Source organism: Arvicanthis niloticus, chromosome 7 (genome assembly GCF_011762505.2).
Source record: "Arvicanthis niloticus isolate mArvNil1 chromosome 7, mArvNil1.pat.X, whole genome shotgun sequence".
Lineage (NCBI taxonomy): Eukaryota > Metazoa > Chordata > Mammalia > Rodentia > Muridae > Arvicanthis > Arvicanthis niloticus.
In genome coordinates this window covers 2,032,388-2,053,713 of record NC_047664.1, presented here as the reverse complement: position 1 = coordinate 2,053,713, position 21,326 = coordinate 2,032,388, and the positions used below count along the sequence as shown (strand labels likewise).

At 43.0% G+C, this 21,326-nt stretch overlaps 1 protein-coding gene across 1 annotated transcript in view; it reads left to right on the top strand.

Moving 5' to 3' along the window:
- The window catches only part of Pcgf3 (polycomb group ring finger 3), a 37,608-nt gene extending 16,717 nt beyond the window's left edge, over positions 1–20,891 (top strand). Inside the window, exons 6-11 of the mRNA XM_034508822.2 lie at positions 101–156; positions 7,786–7,893; positions 9,006–9,094; positions 12,248–12,385; positions 16,108–16,188; positions 16,830–20,891. Coding sequence (XP_034364713.1) covers positions 101–156; positions 7,786–7,893; positions 9,006–9,094; positions 12,248–12,385; positions 16,108–16,188; positions 16,830–16,877 — 520 coding nt within the window. The 3' untranslated portion in view covers positions 16,878–20,891. The remainder of the gene's footprint in view (positions 1–100; positions 157–7,785; positions 7,894–9,005; positions 9,095–12,247; positions 12,386–16,107; positions 16,189–16,829) is intronic.
- Positions 20,892–21,326: the final 435 nt, after the last annotated feature.

Sequence of the window (21,326 nt, the reverse complement as noted above, 5' to 3'; positions counted from 1 at the left end):
TTTCATTGCAAACTGGAAGGAAAATCCAACCTTGGGTTGTTAAATATTTAAATAATTACAGTATTTACATTGGTTGATGACTCCCCCTTCTCTTTTGCAGTCATGACAGAACCATGCAGGACATTGTTTACAAGCTGGTGCCAGGCCTCCAGGAAGGTGAGTTGAAATGCTCTCAGTTCAAGCTCATAACTGGCTCTTGGACCCAGACCCTTTCCTCAGCAGCATCCTCATTTCCCACATGTCTTACTTCTAGATCCTCCATTGTCTTCCTGTGATACATAGGCTGTGTTAGTCTTAGGAAACAACAAGAATACCTTGAGATAAAATGCTGAGATCTTCAGAAGCATTTGCAATAGAATTTTGTAAGCATGTAGCCAAGTACATGAAGATCCTGTAGCCAAGTACATGAAGACCCCTGTGTGCTGTGATCGATGATTGTGTTAATTTTGTATCCTGCTACTTTGCTGAAAGTGTCAGCTATAGCAGTTTCTGGGAGGAATTTTTAAGGTCATTTATATATATTATCATATCATCTGCAAATAAAGATGCTTTCACTTCCTTCCTTCCTGTTTGTATCCCCTTGATCTCCTTCAGTTGTCTAATGGCTCTAGCTAAGACTTCATGTAGTGTCTGTTCTGAATAGGTAAGGAGAGTGTGGACAGCCTTGTCTTGTTCCTGATTTTAGTAGCAATGTTTTGAGTTTCTCTCCGTTTAGGTTGACATTGGCTGTGGGCTTGCTATAAATCACCCGTTTTATGTTGAGGTATGTCCCTTGTATCTCTAGACTCTTCGGGAGTTTTACCATGAAAGGGTATTGGATTTTCTCAAAGGCCTTTTCTGCGTCTAATGAGATGATCATGTGGTTTTATGTTGAACCATTCCTATACCCCTCTGGGATGAAGCCTACATGATCATGGTAGCTAGTCCTTTTGATAGGTTTTTTAATTTGGTTTGCAAGTATTTTTTTGAGAAACTTTGCATGTTCATAAGGGAAGCTGGGCTGCAATATTCTTTGTTGGGTCTTTATGTGGCTTACGTATCTGGGTAACTGTAGCCTCATGAATTTGAAGAGAGTATTGGTATTAACTCTTTCTTGAAAGTCTGGTAGAATTTTGTGCTAAAACCATTGGGTTCTGGGATGGTTTTTTTGGGGGGGGGGAGGAGATTTTAATGACTGCATCTATTACACTATGGTTTATATGTTTGTTTAAACTGTTTATCTGATCTTGATTTACTTTGATATTATATATCAAATTTTTTCATTAAAATATTTTTCCAATTTTGTAGAATATAGGTTTTAAAGTATGGCATATAATTCTCTGCATTTCCTTGATATTTGCTGTTATGTCCTGCTTTTCATATCCTCTCTCTGCCTTTTAGTTCATTTAGTTTCATTCATTTTCTTTTGTACTGTATTTTTATTTGTTTTTATTTATTTTATTTATGTTATTAATTTCAGCCCTGAGGTTGATTACTTCTTGCCATCTACTCCTTTTGGATATTATTCCTTCTTGTTCTAGAGCTTCCGGATATGCTGTTACAGTTAATAATATGAGATCTCTACTTTTTTGTTGTTGTTGTTTGTTTTTTGTTTTTCAAGACAGGGTTTCTCTGTGTAGCCCTGGCTGTCCTGGAACTCACTCTGTAGACCAGGCTGGCCTCGAACTCAGAAATCCGCCTGCCTCTGCCTCCCAAGTGCTGGGATTAAAGGCGTGAGCCACCACTGCCCGGCATCTCTATAATTTTTTAATATAGTCATTTAGTGCTATGAACTTACCTCTTAAAATTGCCTTCATTGTGTCCCATAAGTTTGGGTATGTTGTATTTTCATTTTCATTCAATTCTAAAATGTTTTTAATTTCTGTCTTGGCCCATTTTTCATTCAGTAGTTGGTTGTCAACTTTCTGTGAGTTTGTAAAGTCTCTTGGATCCATTTGCTTGGAATATCTTCTCATCCTTTTACCCTGAGCTGTTGTCTGTCTTTGATGTTAAGGTATATATTTCTTGAAGCAAAGGGAATGGTCCTGGGTTTGTTTGGTTTTTTTTTTTTTTTTTTTTTTTTTTAATCTGGTCTATTCCTCTGTGCCTTTATTGGGAGAATTGAAGCCACTGATATTGAGAGTTATTAATGAGCAGAGTTTGTTGATTCCTGTTATTTTGTTGTAGTGTGGGTTGGGGTCCCCCCCCGCCACCCCCACCCCCGGCATTTGCTGGTTTGAGATTTTATATTCTTTATGCTTTTGTCAGTGTGATTAACTTCTTCAGGTTGAAAGTTTTTCTAGTGTCTTTTGAAGAGCTGGGTTTATAGATAATAGATGCTGCTTAAATTTTGTTTTATTGCGGAATGTCTTTTTTGCTATTGAATTATTTCTTGTGATTTTAAAGTTTTGCTGGGTATTATAGTCTGTCTAGTCCCTTAAGAGTTTGTCTGAGTCCCTCTAACTTTTAGATTCTCTATTGAATAGTCAAGTTTTATTCTAATGGTTCTGTCTTTATATTTTACTTGGTCACTTTTCCCTTCTAGCTTTTTATATTCTTTCTTCTGTATATTTAGTATTTTGGTTACTGTGTGTCATGGAGAATTTTTTTTTCTCATCCAGTCTATGTTCTGTATGCTTCTTTTACCTTGGATAGGCACCTCCTTCTTTAGGTTAAGAAAAATTTCTGTGATTTTGTTGAAAATATTTTCTGTGTATTTGACCTGGGTTTCTTCCCCTTCTTCTATTCCTATTATATGTAGAGTTGGTCTTTTCATGGTAGCCTAGATTTCCTGGAGTTTTCCTTTGTGCCTGGAGGGTTTTTCAGTTTAAGTTTTCTTTGATATCCATTTCTTCTATCTTATCTTCAGCGCCTGAGGTCCTGCCTTCCATCTCTTGTGTTCTGTTGGCGAGGCTTGCCTTGGAGGTTCCTGTTTTTAAATTTTTCATTTCTGGAACCCTCAATTTGGGTTTTCTTTTTTTTCTGCTCTCATGTCTTGAACAGTTTTCTTCATTTCATTCTACCATTTGTTTGTATTGTCATAGATTTCATCAGTAGATTTATTCATATCTTTAAGATTGTTGAGCATATTCCTAAAGGCTATTTTGAAATTCTTGTTTGTGCTTTAGCATTTCTCAAGGCCTACTATAGTAGGGTTGTTGGGCTTTAGTGGAGATACATTGTCCTGTTTGACACTATGGATTAAAGCTGGACATCAACAGTAGAAACAACAGAACTTACTGTCCAGTCCAGCTGGACAATCAAGTGGGACCCTTAGACCCTGTGGAGAGGACTGAGATGCGAGAGAAAATAAGAAGGCACAGCAAGTCAAGAAGTCTGATCAAGCTGGCAAAACTTTTATTGTTCACACAGGTTATGTACTCTGAAAGTGGGGAGGGGTAGGAAAGGAAAGAGGGCTTTGCAGGTAGAGGAAGCTAGCTGCAGCTCTGGGGTCTAACTAAGTTATTCTCACAAAGCCTTTCCATTACCAGGGGTTCTAAAAACATCTATCTAGCAGGATGTTGGCTAAATCTAGAGGTCAGGAGGAAGGGTTACTAAGGTGGGTTGCTATGAGGCCTTGTTTGAAGTTCTGAGAACTGACAAGTGAATCATGGAAGGTAAGCAGAAAGAACAGTAGATAGGAGAGCCAAGGGTGAGTGTTTGCCAAGAGTGAGGCCTTGCCATGGCTTCCCACAACTTACAAACTCATGGAAACTGGATAACTCATTACTAAATGAAAAAAATAAGTCAAGATAGAAATTATTGTTTTTATGCTTATGCCTAGGTGAATCTGGATTTGGAATAATTGTAATTTTAGGTGTTGATATCTAGTCTTGTCTTTGTTGGGTAGGTTTTCCACTTATTCATTCATTCATTCATTTATTCATTTAATTTCTGTTTCTCTCTGTAGATCTTAAGGGTGTGTGGTGGCTGTGGGTTTCCTGGTAGGGAGTGCTTCTGAGTTCCTGTCAGATGTGACCACTGGGGGTCCCTTGGTAGAACTTGGGAGTGGGGATGGGCTAGAAGTGGGGGGTGGGAGGCTGGGAGGGTTCACAGGAGGAAGGCTGAGTCTGCCTTGAGGACCCAGTGAGTGGGAGAAGAGAGGAAACAGGGCCCTGCAGGTGTTGCGCTATATGGTTGGGGATGAGACTGCAGAATTGGAATTGGAGGATGGCAGGGAAAGTGACGATTGCCTGCCTGTTTCTCTGGCTAGTATAGCCAGTGGGTTTCCAGGGGGAAACTGCCTCAGTGTTGTCGGTGAGATAAAGAGATGAGGTGAGAAACTGAAGCAATAACCTTTAAACACAGTTGAATAATAAGTGTTTCCCCTCCAAAACAATTTCATTCTTCTTATCAGTAGGCTTTCATTACAAAGAGCATACTTCATTCCCATTACTGTATTTTGATTGACAAGTGTTCTGTGGCTGAACTGCAAAGAACCCCGGTCTATCTCCAGTCCCTTGTTACTGAATCCTGAATTTCATCTATAATAAGCTATGGAAATGTGCTTCTCTCTTGTTCCTGAGCTCACATCAGCATCTCAGTTTAGTCCTCTGGTCACAGAGCTTAAAACCAGGAGCCAGCTGGAGTTTGATGCTGAGTGGGGCTGGTGTGCATAGAATCTGGTTTCCTGTTGGTGTGTGTAACTCAGCCTTTCCCCAGTGGGTTGCACCCACTGTATGCCGAGCAGACACTTAGTTCAGGTTGCTTCATTGGCAGAGTATTGTCACTGGGAATGTTTGTTTGTGTAGTCTCAGATGATGTTCTGCATCTAAATCCCAAGAGAATTCGGTGTTTCTTTTCTTTTTCTTTTTCTTTTCTTTTTTTTTTTTTTTTTTTTTTTGGAGTGTGTGGGCATTACACTGGTAGAGCCTGAGCCAGTTGTGTTTTATAGTCTGTCTCTTCCATAATTGTGTATCATGGCACATGCTCCTTGCCACATGCACTGTTTACAGTGGCTGCTTAAGATTCCTTGGGGTAAGTGACCCTACTCTGGTCCCAGAATGCATCTGTTGGATTTATTCTGCCTGTTGATTCTGGACAATGCTGAAATATTCATGGCCTCTGTAGGAATATCTCCTATAGTACGAGGAGACCCATGTACTGTAGACCAAGTTTAAATGGCTCAGCTCCAACTGTTGGTCATGAGGCAGTTAAGTTGTTTGTGATTCTTCAATTTACAAGTAAGACATCCTTACACATTGACCTGCTGGCCTTTGGGATAGATTATTAACACTGGCTAAATTCTAATGTATTTTAGATATATTTAGATACATAATGCCAAAACAATTCCAATTAATGTTTCTGTATCTGTTTGTTTCTTTGTTTTAGTGGGGTTTTTTGTTTCTTTTTTGATAGGGTCTGACTATCCAACTTTGGCTGGTCTTAAACTCATTGAGATCTACCTGCATCTGCCTTCGAAGTGCTGGGATTAATAGGCCTGTGCCAACATGCTTGGCAGTGTTTCTGTATCTGTATATACCTGATTTTGGGCATATTAGACTTTTTTTTTTTCTGTGACAAATAACCTAGAGAAGTGATTTTTGTCACGTAGTTTTAGGATTTTTAAGTCCATGGTCATCTGGTTCTATTATTTGTGGGTCATGGTGAAGCAGGAGAACATGGTGGAGCACAGTTGCTTATGTCATGGTGGCCAGGAAACAGAGGAGTAAAAACAGACAGGAAGGCCTAGGAGTAGTTACTCTCCAGAAGCATGCAGGTATCTTCATCCTCCACCTAGGCCCTGCCTTCTCCACATCCTCAGAAGTTAGAACTCTCCTGGTTCAGTCACCTCCCAAGAGCACCATAGCTGGCAACCTTAAACATGGGTCTTCAGAAGACATTGGATTCAACCGTACACTGAGTATGATTCTTCTTACCCTTTTAAATTATGATAAGTGAAAGTTAAGGAAATAGGCAGTAGTCGTGGTGTCAGAAGCTGGGTGATTTCTGCCTTTGTTGAGTTCCTTGATCTCTGGGCCTTGGTGTTCAGGTCACAGCTGCTTTTGAGGCCACTTTGAGTGGCTTCCCTTTATCAGAAACTGTTCCATGCTCTGGTTTTAGGGCTGTCTTTCATATAGTTGTAAATGGGAACCTCTCTTTCCTCATTTATTTATTTTTGTGTATGTATATGTATGTGTGGGGATCCATGTGTGTGTGCCCTGGTATATGGTGCTGTGGTTGGATATATAAGTCAGGGGATAACTTTCAGGAATCAGTTTTCTCCTTCCACTTGTGGGTCACAGTATCAAACTCAGATTGTCAGGCTTGGTGTCAGGCATCTTTAACCACTGAATCATCTCTCTGGCCCAAGGATATCTCTAGTTGATACTTTTGCCATCTTTTTGGTTGAGCCCTTGCTTCCCTCCACTGTAAAAGGGCCCCTTCTCTGACCAGATCCACGGTTTAAGTATCCTCACACTGGTATAGTCAGGGTTTGCAAAACATCTGTTTAGGCTAGATGCTAGGGTTCTAAGGGTTCAGGGTCTATAGGAAAAGACAGATATGCAGATGAGAAGTTTAATAAGGCTAGGCATGATGGCACATGTCTTTAATCTCAGCATTCAGGAGGCAAAAGCAAGATCTCTGTGAGTTAGAGGCTGGCCTGGTTTATACAATAAGTTCCAGGCCAGTTAGTAAACCTGTTTCAGAACAACAACAAAAAAAGATTTTTAGAGGTTTAAGGAAGCATTTCTTGTTTCACTACATATAAAGTATCTTTTACAGAGTAACTTACAGCTTTTTGGTTTGAATAAAACATTTTAAGCTTCCTTTGCCATCTGTATATTCTGAGCAGCAGCTAGGATCTGGTGCATATCATTTGGGTCTAAATGTTAGTCTCAGGGATGGGGCTTTTGCTGTTTAAGTCAGAAGCTGTTTTCGTCTCATGTAATTGATTATTTCCTCTAAGTACAAGGTATCAGCTTGGTCTAGCCAGTGGGGGTATATGCTGACCATCTAAGGACAGATCATGCTGCTTTATTGGCTAATGATCTCTAGAAACACAATGATCTGAAGCCCTGGATAGCTTCATGACTAGATGTCTGCCTTCAAGAAGAAACTTTCTCTGTAGGTTGGAGATTTCTGTTTCCCTTTTCTTGCATTTCTTTCATGGCCACTACTGCCCACAGCCACTGGGAGCAGTCTTCACTCAGTACAAGACAGACATGGCCACTGGATACTGTTGTAGTCTGTGATGTGACCAAGTGACCTTGGCACACAAATACAAGCTTTCAGGACAGGGTTGTTCTGGGTTTGTTCTTGTCATTCGGTTGCATCTCCTGCCCTCAGCCTAGTGAGAGCTCTTCTGCACTTGATGGCAGCTTGTGACCACCGTGGCTACAGGGACAGTGGGAGCACTCGGCAGCATGTATGGATCACTAAGCTGCCTATGCCAAAATGGTGTGTGGAATATAGGACGTCACTGGCAGCCACATTGTCAATGATGATGTATGTCATACTCTGAGGAGTCCCTGAGACTGCCTCCTTAGGATCTGTCCTGCTCTGGATGATGAATAACCCATCCTAGGGGGCCGAGGAGCTTAGGTCATAGTCCTGAGCAGCATTCCTACAGCTCCAGAGCCTGTCTGGTTACACTGGCTCTTCCCACCTGCGTCTTGTGTCAGTGTTCTTGAATACCTGCTGCAGTCATTAATGCTCCAATCCTGACCTGTGCTTATTTTCTGACTATTTACATCCTTCAGACTCGTCATCTAGTCTACAAGTTTCTTCATGTGATGTTAGTGGGCAGTTTTTACTACTTACGTCCTTCCTACTGAATATTAAAATTGTCTCTATTCTTAATAGCGGAAATGAGGAAACAGAGGGAATTCTATCACAAACTGGGCATGGAGGTACCAGGTGACATCAAGGGGGAGGCGTGCTCAGCAAAGCAGCACTTAGATCCCCGCAATGGTGAGTAGCTGCGTCAGGCCACCATGCAGTTCAGAGGTTCATTTTATCAAGCTTTCCCTCACAGAGCACTTTACCTAAAGTAGTTTTTCCAGAAAGTGATCATTTCTGATGGTTGCTGAAAAGGTTCTTCATTAACCCTGCTAGCTGGACCTGTTAGTTAGAGTACAAGAGATACTAGAAAATGCCTAGGGGTCATGTGGAAGAAAACAGAATTGGACAGAGGGCCTAAGGAAAAAACGTGGTAGATAGTCTTAAGATAAAATTCTAACTTTGTTTGCTTTATAATAAAAAACCAAATGCCAGTTAGATTTGAGCATAAAGTTAATAGGTACTTTTAAGTCGGTATTTAAAAATTATTCAAATCTTTAAGTACTGGCACTTTGCTAGTGAAACCATATAAGTTCCTGAGAGATATTAAGATTACCCTGTATATGCTTAACAGCCTAAGGAAAGTGGTGACCAGGTCCCACTGGGAGCCAGACTAGGCTGGGTAGGAGTAGGTAAGGTGGTTGGAAGTGGGAATCTGGTCCTGAGTATGTGTCCAAAAATAAGGTTCCATGAGCCAGGCTTCTTAGAGAAGTAGGTTGCTATGATAAGTGCTGAGTGGTCCTGGGGGCTTATCACTGCTGTCTGTAGCAGTTTTGGTCACTTTCTCCATCTTCTGAGCCCCTTCAGACACACTGATCTAAAATCTGAGTGCCCTAAGACACATAATCCAAAACCTGCCTCACCAAGCTGTGGCCATAGGGCCTCATACCCCAGAGTTCCTTAGTTTCTCGGCAAACACGCGGATGGTTTCATTGCTACCACTGTGCTCCTTGTATGTTTGTTTTCAGTAGAGTAAATATCAACATCATTTTTGGTACACTGCCAGGTTTTACAAATATTTTAATATGGTGTCTTCATATGGGCTTTGCTTGTCCAAAATGCTCAGAGCCAGAAGTGTTTCTGAATTGGATCTTTCCCCCATTTTGGAAAAGTTGCATACAACATTTTAATTCTGCCTTTTATGACAGTTTCCACTTACACCTCAAAGTTTTATATACTAGAACTTTTGAATTTTGGATTAGAGATATTTCAACCTGTACAACATTTTCTGTTTGTGCTAAAAGGTGAAACCAAAGCAGATGACAATTCAAATAAAGAGACAGCAGAAGAGAAGCAGGAGGAGGACAACGATTACCACAGGAGTGACGAGCAGGTGAGAATGCCACCTTTGTGAAGTGTCTGGCCTCAGTTTACCCCATGTTTGCATGCTTCAGTGTCTCCTGAAGATGTAACAGGTTAAACACCATAAAGTTCTCTTCCGATTAACTCTTAACTTTTCTTTGTATTCCTTTTATTTATTTGTTTCAATTATCAAAGCAACACATGCTGACTGTAAAGCCTTTCAGACATACAGAATTACAGTCCACAGTCAGATTATGTTCTCTCCAGCCCACTGCAAATACTCACTGTTAGTGGTTTGGTGCCTTCTCTGCTGTGCCCCCAAGGGAAGCGACCCATTAGCAAAATGAAAGGAAGTAAGCATGCAATGTTGAGGGCTATCCATGTCTCATTTGCCACATTATCAGGTGGGTGTATGTATGTGTGTATGTACGGATGTATGTACATACGTACGTATGTACACACACACATCACCACAGAAGTGCCATAGAAGGATCTGATAAAATTCTGTATCCCTGTCTATAGAACTTCCTAGTGTATTGTCTGAGTTTGTCAGTTCTAATAGTTATGGTGCTTTTGATGAAACAGGGAGTAATGAAATACCACGCCTGGTTGGCTGTCACTGTGCTTAGATGTCCTCTCCCAGCAGCAGGGAAACAAGAATGAGACACATATCGAGGAACAAAGATTCTGTTATTCCTGGGTAATGCTGTCTTATATACAGCCTCAGACAGTCCACTGAAAACAGCTTATTCTGCTCCATGGGTGATTGGGTCAGCATGTGGTAATCAGTGCATGTTGGGAATATGCAAAGAACCAATGTACGCCACCACCAAGAAAACTTGGCATGATTTTCTTGTAAGAGACAGGTCCTTTTCCCAATCTGACTTTAGTCATGATGCCAAAGTTGACTGGAAATAATCGTTCTATAGCTTCCTGGGAGATGAATGTGCATGAGTAGACAGCTGTAAACAGTGGGGTGATCTTGGCTCTATCAGAAGACACAGTAACTGAGACAGTATATTCAGGGCTGGAATGATGGAGTTTTATTTTTAACATGTGCATTTCTGCAGTTAATGATAGCTCCACAGAATAGGTTTGCAGATACTCGCTGGATAAGAGTTCCTTCTGGCGAGAAGACCACTTTGACTATCTTTATGGGCAGCAAGCCCTGCAGTCACCTTGGAGTGGCCCTGCACCCTATCTGCTGTGCTGATTCTGAGCCTCAGTGACAGAGGTGACACTGTCTGTAGGTGCCTTGGAACAACTCTCAAGCAATACCCCCCATCTCCCCGGTTATACAGACCCCACCTTGTGGGCCACATACCTACTAGCCTTTCTGGAGGAATTGTGTTCCTTGCCACAACTCAGCCCTATGCTTTGGAAGCCACTGGGTTGCCCAGTCCCTGGCATTTCTTATGTCAGTTTTCTGTAGGTTGGCATAGAATTGTTCAAAGTGTTTTCTTTGTTTTACAGTTAAAAAAAAAAAAATCCCTGTTGACTGTTGTGAATGTTTATTCGAGTTTCTTAAAGCATATCTAAGGAGTGAATGTTGTTTTTGTTTAATGTCTGGAGCTAAGCTCTGTGTATGTTCTTGATCTCACACAGGCTGTGTACTTCCTTGTGTGCCCTAGGTGCAACTCCTGGCACTGACAAGTTGTGCCCTATGACCGTCTGTTCTGGAGGAGTATTAAGGCTGTTGTCTTGCCTTTTTAGAAGACTGCTGTCAAGTGCTCACCTGAGCACCCTGCTTTGGCTCTAGTGCTTTCTACTTCCTTTCACTGGTGACCAGAGGATCCTGTCTGTGCTGCCCTCTGAATCCCCTGCTAGCATCTACTGGCATCTAGTGGCAGAAAGATCTTTACCTCTCTGGGACCACAGCTAGGCAAAGCAGAACCCTGACCACTCTGGGCCATGGGTTGACTCTAGCTCTGCGCAGTTACTGGGGGGATTGCCCGTAATCTAAACCTCTAATGCAAGTCTGTCTACTGCCTCAACTGTGTTACCTAGATACTTGCTGTTTGAAATTCTCTAGGTTATTTCTGCTCCAGCAGTCTGGTGTCCTAGGGAGGCAGTTCACTCTGGAACATAACTACTGCTCCATCACAACCAATGGATCCTTCCTGTTCTATCCATCTGCACCCCTTTTCTCTCCTCTCTCCTCCACCTTATGGTCCCTACCTTCAACCCTAGCCTGGTAACTCAAACTCCATCTTTCTCTATTCCCCCCAGTGATTGGCTGTCACCAGTTTTATTTAACCAATAGTTTCAAATTTTAAGTCAAGGGTTACATAATAACCTATATGTGAGGATCTGCTAGTCTTGGAACAACCAGATCTTGGGGTATAGAATTTAGCAATTGAATACAAGCATCACCAGACCAACCCCTACAGTAATGTCCTCAAATGGTATTTGAGAAAGTTTTTTTTTGTCTTCAGCTAAGACTAATAATCTTCAGTTTCAGGCACCCATAGCATCTTTAACTTCAGTGAATGTGTTTGCTATTTTTAGAAGTTATGTTTTTATGCCTATATACTGTTCTTTACTCAGTATCTTATGTTTAATTTTTACTTTTGTATCTACTGGGAGCTTGTGATACACATCTTGGTTACTTTCCTTTTTAATTCTTGTACCTGAATTTTGAGAAGCTTGAATGAAACTGTGTTAGAGGAGGATTTCTCTGCAGTCCTAGGATAAAGCTTTGTCTCTCTGAAGCAGATTCCCATTGGCACTACCCTTGACTTGTCTGATCCAACACTCAACTCCACGTGAGGGTTTCCATCCCACACCGTTACTCTGGCCCTGAGCATTGGCACACGCAGAGCGCCGTCCTTGGAGGCAGGCCTTCTGTGCCAAGAGCACTCCTCTGCTTCCTTCACACCCCTTGCTCAGGACAGCAGTTGTCTGGACAACTCAAGGGCAGCCATATGAGAACATGAGGGACTCAGTGCCCTTGGCAAAATAGATACATAACTCTCAGAGTGACTGTAAGTGAAGACAAAAATTGACAGGCTAGGGTGTTTAAGCATTACAAAGACTCTAAGGAGGTTTTCAAAAAAGTTATAAGAAAAATTCTACAGTGCTGTTCTGATTTTAAAAGAGCAGTACTCATAGGTGTAGGAGCTAATGCTCATCCAGGAGAACTTCTGAGCGTAGCAGTCCTGACCTCTTACCTGCTCTCTTCTAGGTGAGCATCTGTCTGGAGTGCAACAGCAGCAAACTGCGTGGCCTCAAGCGGAAGTGGATCAGATGCTCAGCCCAAGCAACTGTGTTGCACCTGAAAAAATTTATCGCCAAGAAGCTTAACCTCTCCTCCTTCAATGAGGTAGCCATCAGTCAAAGAGCTGGGGTAGACCATTCTTGCCTGTCTTCTTTGTTAAAATGACAACAGCAAAAGACACACACACCCCTTAACAGCCTTGTTCAGAGGGGTTTTTTTGTTTTTGTTTTTAATTTGTGTGTGTCTCTCTCTCTCTCTCTCTCTCTCTCTCTCTCTCTCTCTCTCTCTCTCTCTCTCTCTCTCTGTGTGTGTGTGTGTGTGTGTGTGTGTGTGTGTGTGTGTGTGTGTGTGTGTAAGTGTGCAGTGGTGCTTGCATGGAGATCAGAAGACAGCTTGCAAAAGTCCATTGTCTCCCTGCACTATGAAGATTCTGGTGATTAAGCTCAGAAGTTGGCAGGCTTAGTAACAAAGTACCCTTACCCACTGAGCCATCTTGCTGGCCCCTTGTTTGGAAATTTGTTTTTATAAAAGATTTATTTTTTATATGTATGAATATTTTACCCACACATATGTGTACCATGTACATGCCAGGTGCCCACAGAGGCCAAAAAAATGAGAGCATCACATCCCTTGGAACTGAAGTTACAGACAGACACTTGTTAGCCACTATGTGGGTGTAGGGTAAGGTGCACCTAATCACTGAGCCATTCTTCTAGTCTCAGAAATGTGTTTTTAAATTTAATGATGAGTGGATGGATGAGTGAATGAAAGATGGATATGACATATAGAGGTTAAATTAATAACTGAAAATAAAGTAAACCAGAGACCCATAGCTTGTTGTTGGGGCTCATCGCACAGACTTATGAGTATGTGTGTTCAGAAAGCCAGGCATTTGGACAAAAATATAAGCAGGAGCTGAATCAAGGAAGAGTCAGTGACTTGAAGTGTTGCCTCAAAAGTATTCTGAGGCTGTCTGGAGAAGGACTTGTGGGACACATAAACTTGTCAAAACAAGACAAGTGCCAGCATGTTGCAGCAGGTACATATGAGTGGTGATTAATATAGTTTGGAGAGTAGTGTATAAAGCTGTGTTAGCAATTGAGCCAGTATCCCGCTGGAGCCTGTGGGTGTGACCCACTGGAAGAGGGTCTTGGCAGATTGTAACATCTCAGATTGTCTGCTAAACCTAAGCCCAGTGAGAAGAATTTTGTATTAGTATGCAGTAGAGGAACATCTTAGATATAGATTTGGGGGAAGCTGGATAAGAAGTAAACAGAAGCAGAGATTGGAGTGATCTGGTCACAAGCCCCAAGGAATCAAGGGGGAAGAGGGTCTTCTTATAGTCAGTATCCCCCAGATCCATGTGCTGAAAACGCCATTTCATCCCTGTGGTACTGGGAGGCAGGACCATGGGGAAATGCTTAAATCATGACCTGTACCTAGAGAATCTCTCTTCAGCTCTTACAACTTGCAGTGACAGCAAGTACCTACACTACAACCAGAGTTCCAGCCTATAGCACATATTAACTGCTAAATCAGTTATATTAACTTAATTTACTTACATTAATATGTTAATGTTTTATTTTATATTAGCTGTTCATCAGCCACCCAGTCTAAGCTATTAAATTATTGCCACTCTGCAAGACATTCCCGGCAGTCTTGTCACAGTGCTCTCTCAGAGTGGTGTCTCGAACCCCAGGACCAATGCTCTCTCTCTCTCAGAGCTGTGCCTCAGACCCAGGACCAATGCTCTCTCAGAGCTGTGTCTCAGACCCAGGACCAGAGCTCTCTCAGAGCTGTGTCTCAGACCCAGGACCAATGCTCTCTCAGAGCTGTGTCTCAGACCTAGGACCAGGGCTCTCTCAGAGCTGTGTCTCAGACCCAGGACCAATGCTCTCTCAGAGCTGTGTCTCAGACCCAGGACCAATGCCCTCTCAGAGCTGTGTCTCAGACCCAGGACCAATGATCTCTCAGAGCTGTGTCTTAGACCCAGGACCAGGTCCAAAACGGACTGTCAGGGAGCCCATGCTCAGCCTTGAGCCAGCCACACGGGAGGCTGGGGAGAAGGTGGAAGACACAGAATGAAGACATGACTTTATACTAGCTACCAGGAGCCCATAGGAAAAGGCAAGTCAGGGTTTTGTTTGTTTGGGAAATAAGGTAGAGGGGGAAGTAGGAAGGTCACAGGAGCCTTGGACTCTGTGAAGATAAAGGTGTCGACTTGAAGCGGCTTCTATGTACTATGCAGAGCTAGAGATATCAGGAAGTTCAAAGGGAGACTGCCTTCCACACATAGGGACATTTCTCCATGGGGACCAACAAGAAATGTGGCATTTTCATTGCAAGTGGTCCTTGGCTCATGCATGTTCCAGGTGAATCTACTGCTCTCTGAGCTCTGCAGTCCCTAATGCTGTGTGAAGTGGGGAGCATTGTCATAGACGTTGAATATTCAGGGCCCATCACAAGAGCTGCTGTCGGGGAGGACATCATGCAATAAGCAGCCTGTGTATCACAAAGTAAACACCACTTGGTAAAGATGACAGCAGACAGTTGAGCTTTCATGGACCCAAAGGCCAGTTTTCTACTCACCACTCTCTCAACAAGAAACACTCTTATGTGGCTGTGAGAACAACATTTGTCCCCTGCCTAGGAGATAATAAGACCACTGGAGTCACTGAGTCACACACTCATGGAAATACAAATTTAAAATAACAGTGAGACATCGCCATGCACCTCCTCAAGCACCCATGTGCAAACTGTATAATGACCAGTACTGAGTCTGAGACAGGGGAGAGCCAGTGCTGGTCAGATGAGCCTGTGAGCACTAGGCTTCAGACAAGGAGACATAGAACCATGACTAGGTGCAATTAGGAATAGGCCATTGTCAGGAAGATTGAGGGGTCAGCCAGACCCCTCAGAGACTGAAGCATAGGACACATACTCCACATGCTGTAACAGTCTAGTCTCTGTGGAGCATGTGCTGTGTAAGATGAGGGTGAGGGAGCCTTAAACTGCTGACTACTAAGGTCCATTAAATAAGTGAGAAAAAGTCTAGGGGCACATTTCCCCCACTGTATTAAGAGCAGGATGGCCAGGTGCAAGGGATAGAGGGCAGGGCTACATTGTGAAACCCTGGATGGTGTAGGCCACCAAGTAAGTGTACATCAGTCCCTGCAGCTGTATGTAAAGAAAGCCCAGTGTGCTCTGTGCAGATAAGGTCCTGTGTACTCTGTTGGACCAGACTGTGTTCTATGTGTTAAGAAAAATTGTCTTGTGACTTCTTTGTTGTGCCATCTCACATTTCTGTCTGGGTGACGTCGAGTCATTGCTGTGACTTGCCAAATTGCTGATGACGGTTATGGTTAGGCCTTGAAGGGTCAGTGGATGAACATACAGACTTACACTTCACTACCACTTAGAGGGAGGACAATGACTTGAAGTATAGGAAGTGGGTGGGGATCCAGGGAGGCGTCCACACATAATGTCTCCAGAACTTCATCAGAGAAGCCCAGAGCCAGGGTGGGAACAGGGCAGGTATCACTGATGCCCTGAGCAACCAGGCTAAGTCTCTCCAGACCACTGCAACACAGCTATGAAGTATACTACTGTCTTTGACCCCTGAAGAAGTTTGGGTTTAACAGAAATGTTCCTTTTCTGTTATAATTTGTGCTTGCAGCTGGATGATGCAGTTAATGAATAAGCAGACAACCTATGTTCACACATGACTGGGGAGGGGCTTGTTTCAGAGTATTGTTCGTATGTTACTATTAGCCCCCGTTTAAAGGTAGGTTGAACATGCACCTAATTGAAGCCTCTTCTCCCACCAGCTGGACATTTTATGCAATGAGGAGATCCTGGGCAAGGACCACACTCTCAAGTTCGTGGTTGTTACGAGGTGGAGATTCAAGGTGAGACTGGTTGTTCTTTTGAAGACCAGATTCTTAGACAGACTCTCGATCCTCACCTGCGCTGTGTGTCCTTTATTTGCAGACGTTGCTGTGGAACAGCTGTCTTTCTGGATCCATCCACCCAGCCAGGGTCTTTATCACCACTCCACTTAATCCCCTGAATCCAGGGGTCAGATGTGGTAGTTGGAACAAACTCTCAAACTTTTGGGTATCTTTCTGTGTCAGGAAACTGGTGCTGCAGTCCTTGTCCAGGACTGGAGTGCAGCTCTTCTGCGTCTAGCCATGTTGTTGTCCAGAAAGAAGGGGACGGAGACAGCGAAGCCGCCAGAGAACAGGATGACCAATAGTTAGTTGGTGCTGATTACAGCAAGGGTTGAGAGTGTAAGAGGTTGCATAGGAGAGACCACGGCTAGTGTAGTAGGCAGAAGGAACAAGTTCAGGTTCTGGCTGCATAGGCCCTGTCATGAGCCCCAAACATGACACAGGCGACCACTGGGTCACCTGGGACCAATGACAATTACTCCGTGTCATCTAAAACTAAATTCAGTTGTGGCATTGCTGGTACAGTTGTGTGCCTGTGATTTGAGTACGCAGTACAGGCCCTTGTACCTCCCTCAGCCACCTTTGCTTTTGTCTTGCAGAAGGCACCCCTCCTGCTACACTACAGACCCAAGATGGACTTGCTGTAAGCCCAGCAGACTCAGCCCACACCCAGCACTCCACATGGCAGATGTGCTGTGGGGTGTTGCCTCGGGGGCCATGCGGACCAGATTTCTGAATAGAGAATATTTATAACTTTTGTATGAGAGAATCCACTCCCAACAAGACACTACCAGCACGAGTTTACAGAGGATGGAAACACTTCGCAGCTCGCTCGTCTCTGCTTCCAGTCCACAGGCCAGAGAAGAAGTGAGACATCAGCACGCTCCCACACCACGTCCGACTCACAGCGCCTCTGCTTGCTTTCCAGGTCTTGAGAATCTTGAGTCCATTTCAGTTTAGTTCATGGATTAGGTTTCATGTTCAGCCTCAAAAATACTTGTACTTTTATTAAGTCCTTTGTAAGTTATTGAAAGTCTTTTCATGGTAAATATTTATGTTGCCTTTAGCTTCCTGAAGACTTAAGAGATATATAAAATTTTAATTTAAAGTATACCCAAAGAGGCTTGCAGCAATGCTATGATTTAGCCATGGTGTTTTATTTCCCACCTTCTAGGGTACAACAGAAGCCCATTCCCAAGGTTGAGTCTTGTACTGTGTATCTTGGGATGGTCTGAGTTGGCTGGGCAAGGCAAGAAGCCTTCCATCACTCCCCACTGTCATGTGACTGTAATCCGGCACCCCGAGTAAGGCAAACTAGAGGTCAAACTAGAGGCCAGCGCAGCACAGCACTGGCTTGTTGAAAGTTCTGGGAAAGACAGTTTTCCTTGGAAAGGCCACCGCTGAAGCTCCTGCCTCTTCCATTCTGTTTTCCTTCTGCTGGAAAAATGTGCAGTGGTGGCTGTGTTTGTCACTTATCAACCAGCACAAGCCATCTGCTGGGGAGCTCTGTAAAGACACTTAGGAGGCAGCCTCTAGCCTCCATGTTCCTGGTAGTTGGTGTTTCCAGGCTTGCTTCCTGATCATGGGGTTAACATTCGTTCTTCGGGTCTTTTTCATGAAAGGTAAACTGAGCAAACTGCTCACTTGAGGAAACAACTCGCTTCAGCAGAAGTTGCTTTTCAGTCAGAGAGGATATTATTTGTTAACACACACACCTTTCTCACATACGATTTATTGTTTTGTTAGGTTAGAGAGTGGATAAGACACTAGCATATCCAACTTTATTTCCTCCTCAGGGGTATGAAGGCAAGAGGAAGGAGAACAGGTCCTGCCCCACGGTCCCAGGGACTTCTCAGTCTGGGTACCCTCTTACCTCTCCGACCTCCCGCCCTTCCAGGCCCAGTGGGACCTGAGGGACCCTGTAACCCCAGCAGTACCTCTGCTCTTGGTGAGCATGTGAGGATCTTTGTGGATCCCTGAGGGTCAGGCTGTCTGAGTCCTTCACCTTAGCAACTGGAATAGTTTTCTTGGATTTGCTTTGACAGTTGGGATTGGGTTTTTCAACACCCACTTTTTCTTCTACTTCCTCTTTCACATACACAGTGTCAGAAGCAGCGATTAGTGAGATTTAATGTTGGTAAGTAAGGAACAACAATCCATATTAATTCAGTCTTTAATGTCTGACCTTCTAAAACAAAAGCAAGCTCTTTGTTTCCAATTAATGAAAATTCACCTCTCTATGTAAGCCCGTTTGGATTATTCAGTTTCCTGAGTTTGCTATTCATTCAAATCATTTATAGAGTTACTATACGAGGGTTTATGCGTAAATATTACCTTTCTACCTCAGAACACAAGTGCTGCTGAAGCATTCTGCAAGACCGTGTTCTCACAATGCAGTTACATTAGAATTTAGGTATTTCCCATGTGGTGAAATTAAAGTTAGAAGCCTCCAAATTCAAGTAAAGTTAATTTACAGTTCAGATCAAACTTAGTATGGCTGTATAATCTCATGATATATATTTGTAACTTTGTAGCTACTTTTAAAATCACTTGACTTTGCTATGGTGCTAAGTTGATAGATCTAAGTATTCAGCGAGGTGGACATTGCCACCGATGTCCTAGCTGGGCGCCACTGCCCCAACAGCCCTGCTTCTGTCGCCACGGCAACCTGTTAAACCTCAGCAGCAAAGTACCTATTTCTCTAAGAACCCATCACCCGCCTGTCTGAACTGCAGACGGCTTCCTGATGCCCTTCTGCCCTTTGGTCTGACCCGTAGCCTTACCTCGCTCAGAGATGAAGCAGAGTGAGCTTGCGTCAGATGGAAGCTTCCGGGCGCCTTGTTTTGCTCCTGCCAAGCTCCACGTGACATCCAAGGCCGAATTTTATTTTTCCAGCATGAACACTAGGATCAGTTAGCGATTGGTCCTGTCAAGCTTTCTCAGCAGGCGGAGCTCCTGCGAAGTTGTTTTCATAGCTGCCGATGACGCTAGAAATAGGGTGCGTCTGGCCGGCAGCCCTGGGACCAGCCTCCCAGCACGCGGTCTCGCTCAACATCATTTTCACAAAAATAGAAAACTCAGATAGAATATATAATATTGAATTTAAGATTTGGGGGGTTAAAAAAAGAAAACTTAACTTTATAAAATTATTTATTCTATTTTAAGCCTTCTATCATATTTTCCCATCCAATTGTTTGGTTTCCATGGTCCAGCTTTATTTACAGGCATATAAGATAAAATTGTGAGATGTTTTGCAAGCTTCTTTTATTTTTTGTAGTCTTTGGTTTGTATGTTTTTATAGGGATGAAGAGCATTTTTATGCTTTTGTGCAATAGGTTCCAACATGCGTTTATTAGTGCTTAAATTGTGATCTAGCATCTACTAAATTGAAAGGGAATAGAGGTGGAATTTCAAGATCTGTGCATTCAGCTATTTGGTTTTGCCTTTTTCACTGTTATTATAAGAATGCTGTTACTGGGATTATGTGCGTGTGCGTGTGCGTGTGCGTGTGCGTGTGTGTGTGTGTGTACTTTCTATCAATATTAACAGATAAGCAGCCAGGCAGGAAGTGATGAGGTCAGCACCATCTTAGGCTTGCATTCTGTGTGGGTGCACCCAAGTCCTTGAGCTAAGTCTGTGACTGAGCCCCCTGGGGGCTGAGGTTTCACGGTCTACACCTGGTAGTGCTGCCTTCCACTGGCCTGCAGCTCCTGATGCCTGCCCTGGCCATCAGAGTCTTTGGTGGTTGGTGTGTTTTGTTTCTAAGGGCATACAGGGTGGTGTATCACAGTGTTCTGAAATGTATCATTGGATTAAATGTTCTAGGGATGAGCCAACTGAGTTCTACTTTGTATATGGATATTAAATATGTTCCTAAAACATTGAAAGTAATGAGTGCAGATAGTGAAATCCCCTTACACACTTACACACACACACACACACACACACACACACACACGTGTTTGTTTCCTCAGGAAATCATTTAAGCCCCAACACATCACATGTGACCTTAACATGAAAACAAAAGTTTTCTCTGCCTTGATATTAAATACACCAAGTAAATAAACTGAGATGTGTAGATTAGGAAGTCACTTACTGCACCATAGTCTGCATACCCTGCATTCCTGCAGGCAGGGATTAGACCTTTCAGGCTCCTGTCAGGAGCAGCTGTGCAGGCTGTGGTCTCACACCCAGTGTTCCTGTTGTCATTTACTCCCATCCAAGAGCACATTTGGAGAAAGAAGTGAAGTCTGCCTGTGAGGTGTGTGTGTCACTTCAGCAGTGACTCAGTGACTCACACTCACCATTGACTTCCAGCTCTCAGCTTGTGCCAGACACAGTTTTCCCAAGTGAAAATAGCGTCAGGTTATGGATAGCAGCACCGCCTGAGCGCTCTCGTTGGCGTGCAACCACACTAGCAACTGTCTCGGTGTACGAAATGGTGCGGATACAGAGGTTTTGACTGTTTAATTTGAAAGTTTACATTTTTTATGATTGCGTTAGTGTGTAATTTTTGTACCATCAGTGGCTAGTTTTTGTCTAAAATCTCTTTTGGAATATTGCTTAATGTTTTGATTTTATGATAGTGAAGCTTGTATTCAGTGTTTTGCCAATTAATATTATATGCTTGTAATAAAAGCAGAAGAAAAACTTAACTAAAATCTCCCAGTCTGGCAATGTTTTATCTAAAGTATTTGTAAGAGTTTGACAGATACTGTGTTATGTTATAGACATGATCAGCCCTCTTGATCTTCCAGGCTCAGCCATCCAGGGGTAGGAAATACCAAGAAAAACCAACCAAACAACCAACCAAACAACAAACAAACAAAAGAATCAAAAAAAAAAAAAAAAAAAAAAAAAAAAAAAGATTTATTTCTGTTCTTATTCCATAACCATAGTATAACATTTGCTGATTATATAGTGTTTGCTGTGTTTTGTTTGGTTTTGGTTTTTGAGATTGGGTCTCTGTGTAGTCCTGGCTGTCCTGGAACTTGCTTTGTAGACCATATGAGCCTCAAACTCAGAGATCTCTGCCTGACTCTGCTTCCCGAGTGCTGGGATTAAAGGTGTGGGCCACCGTGCTTGGCCACAGTGTA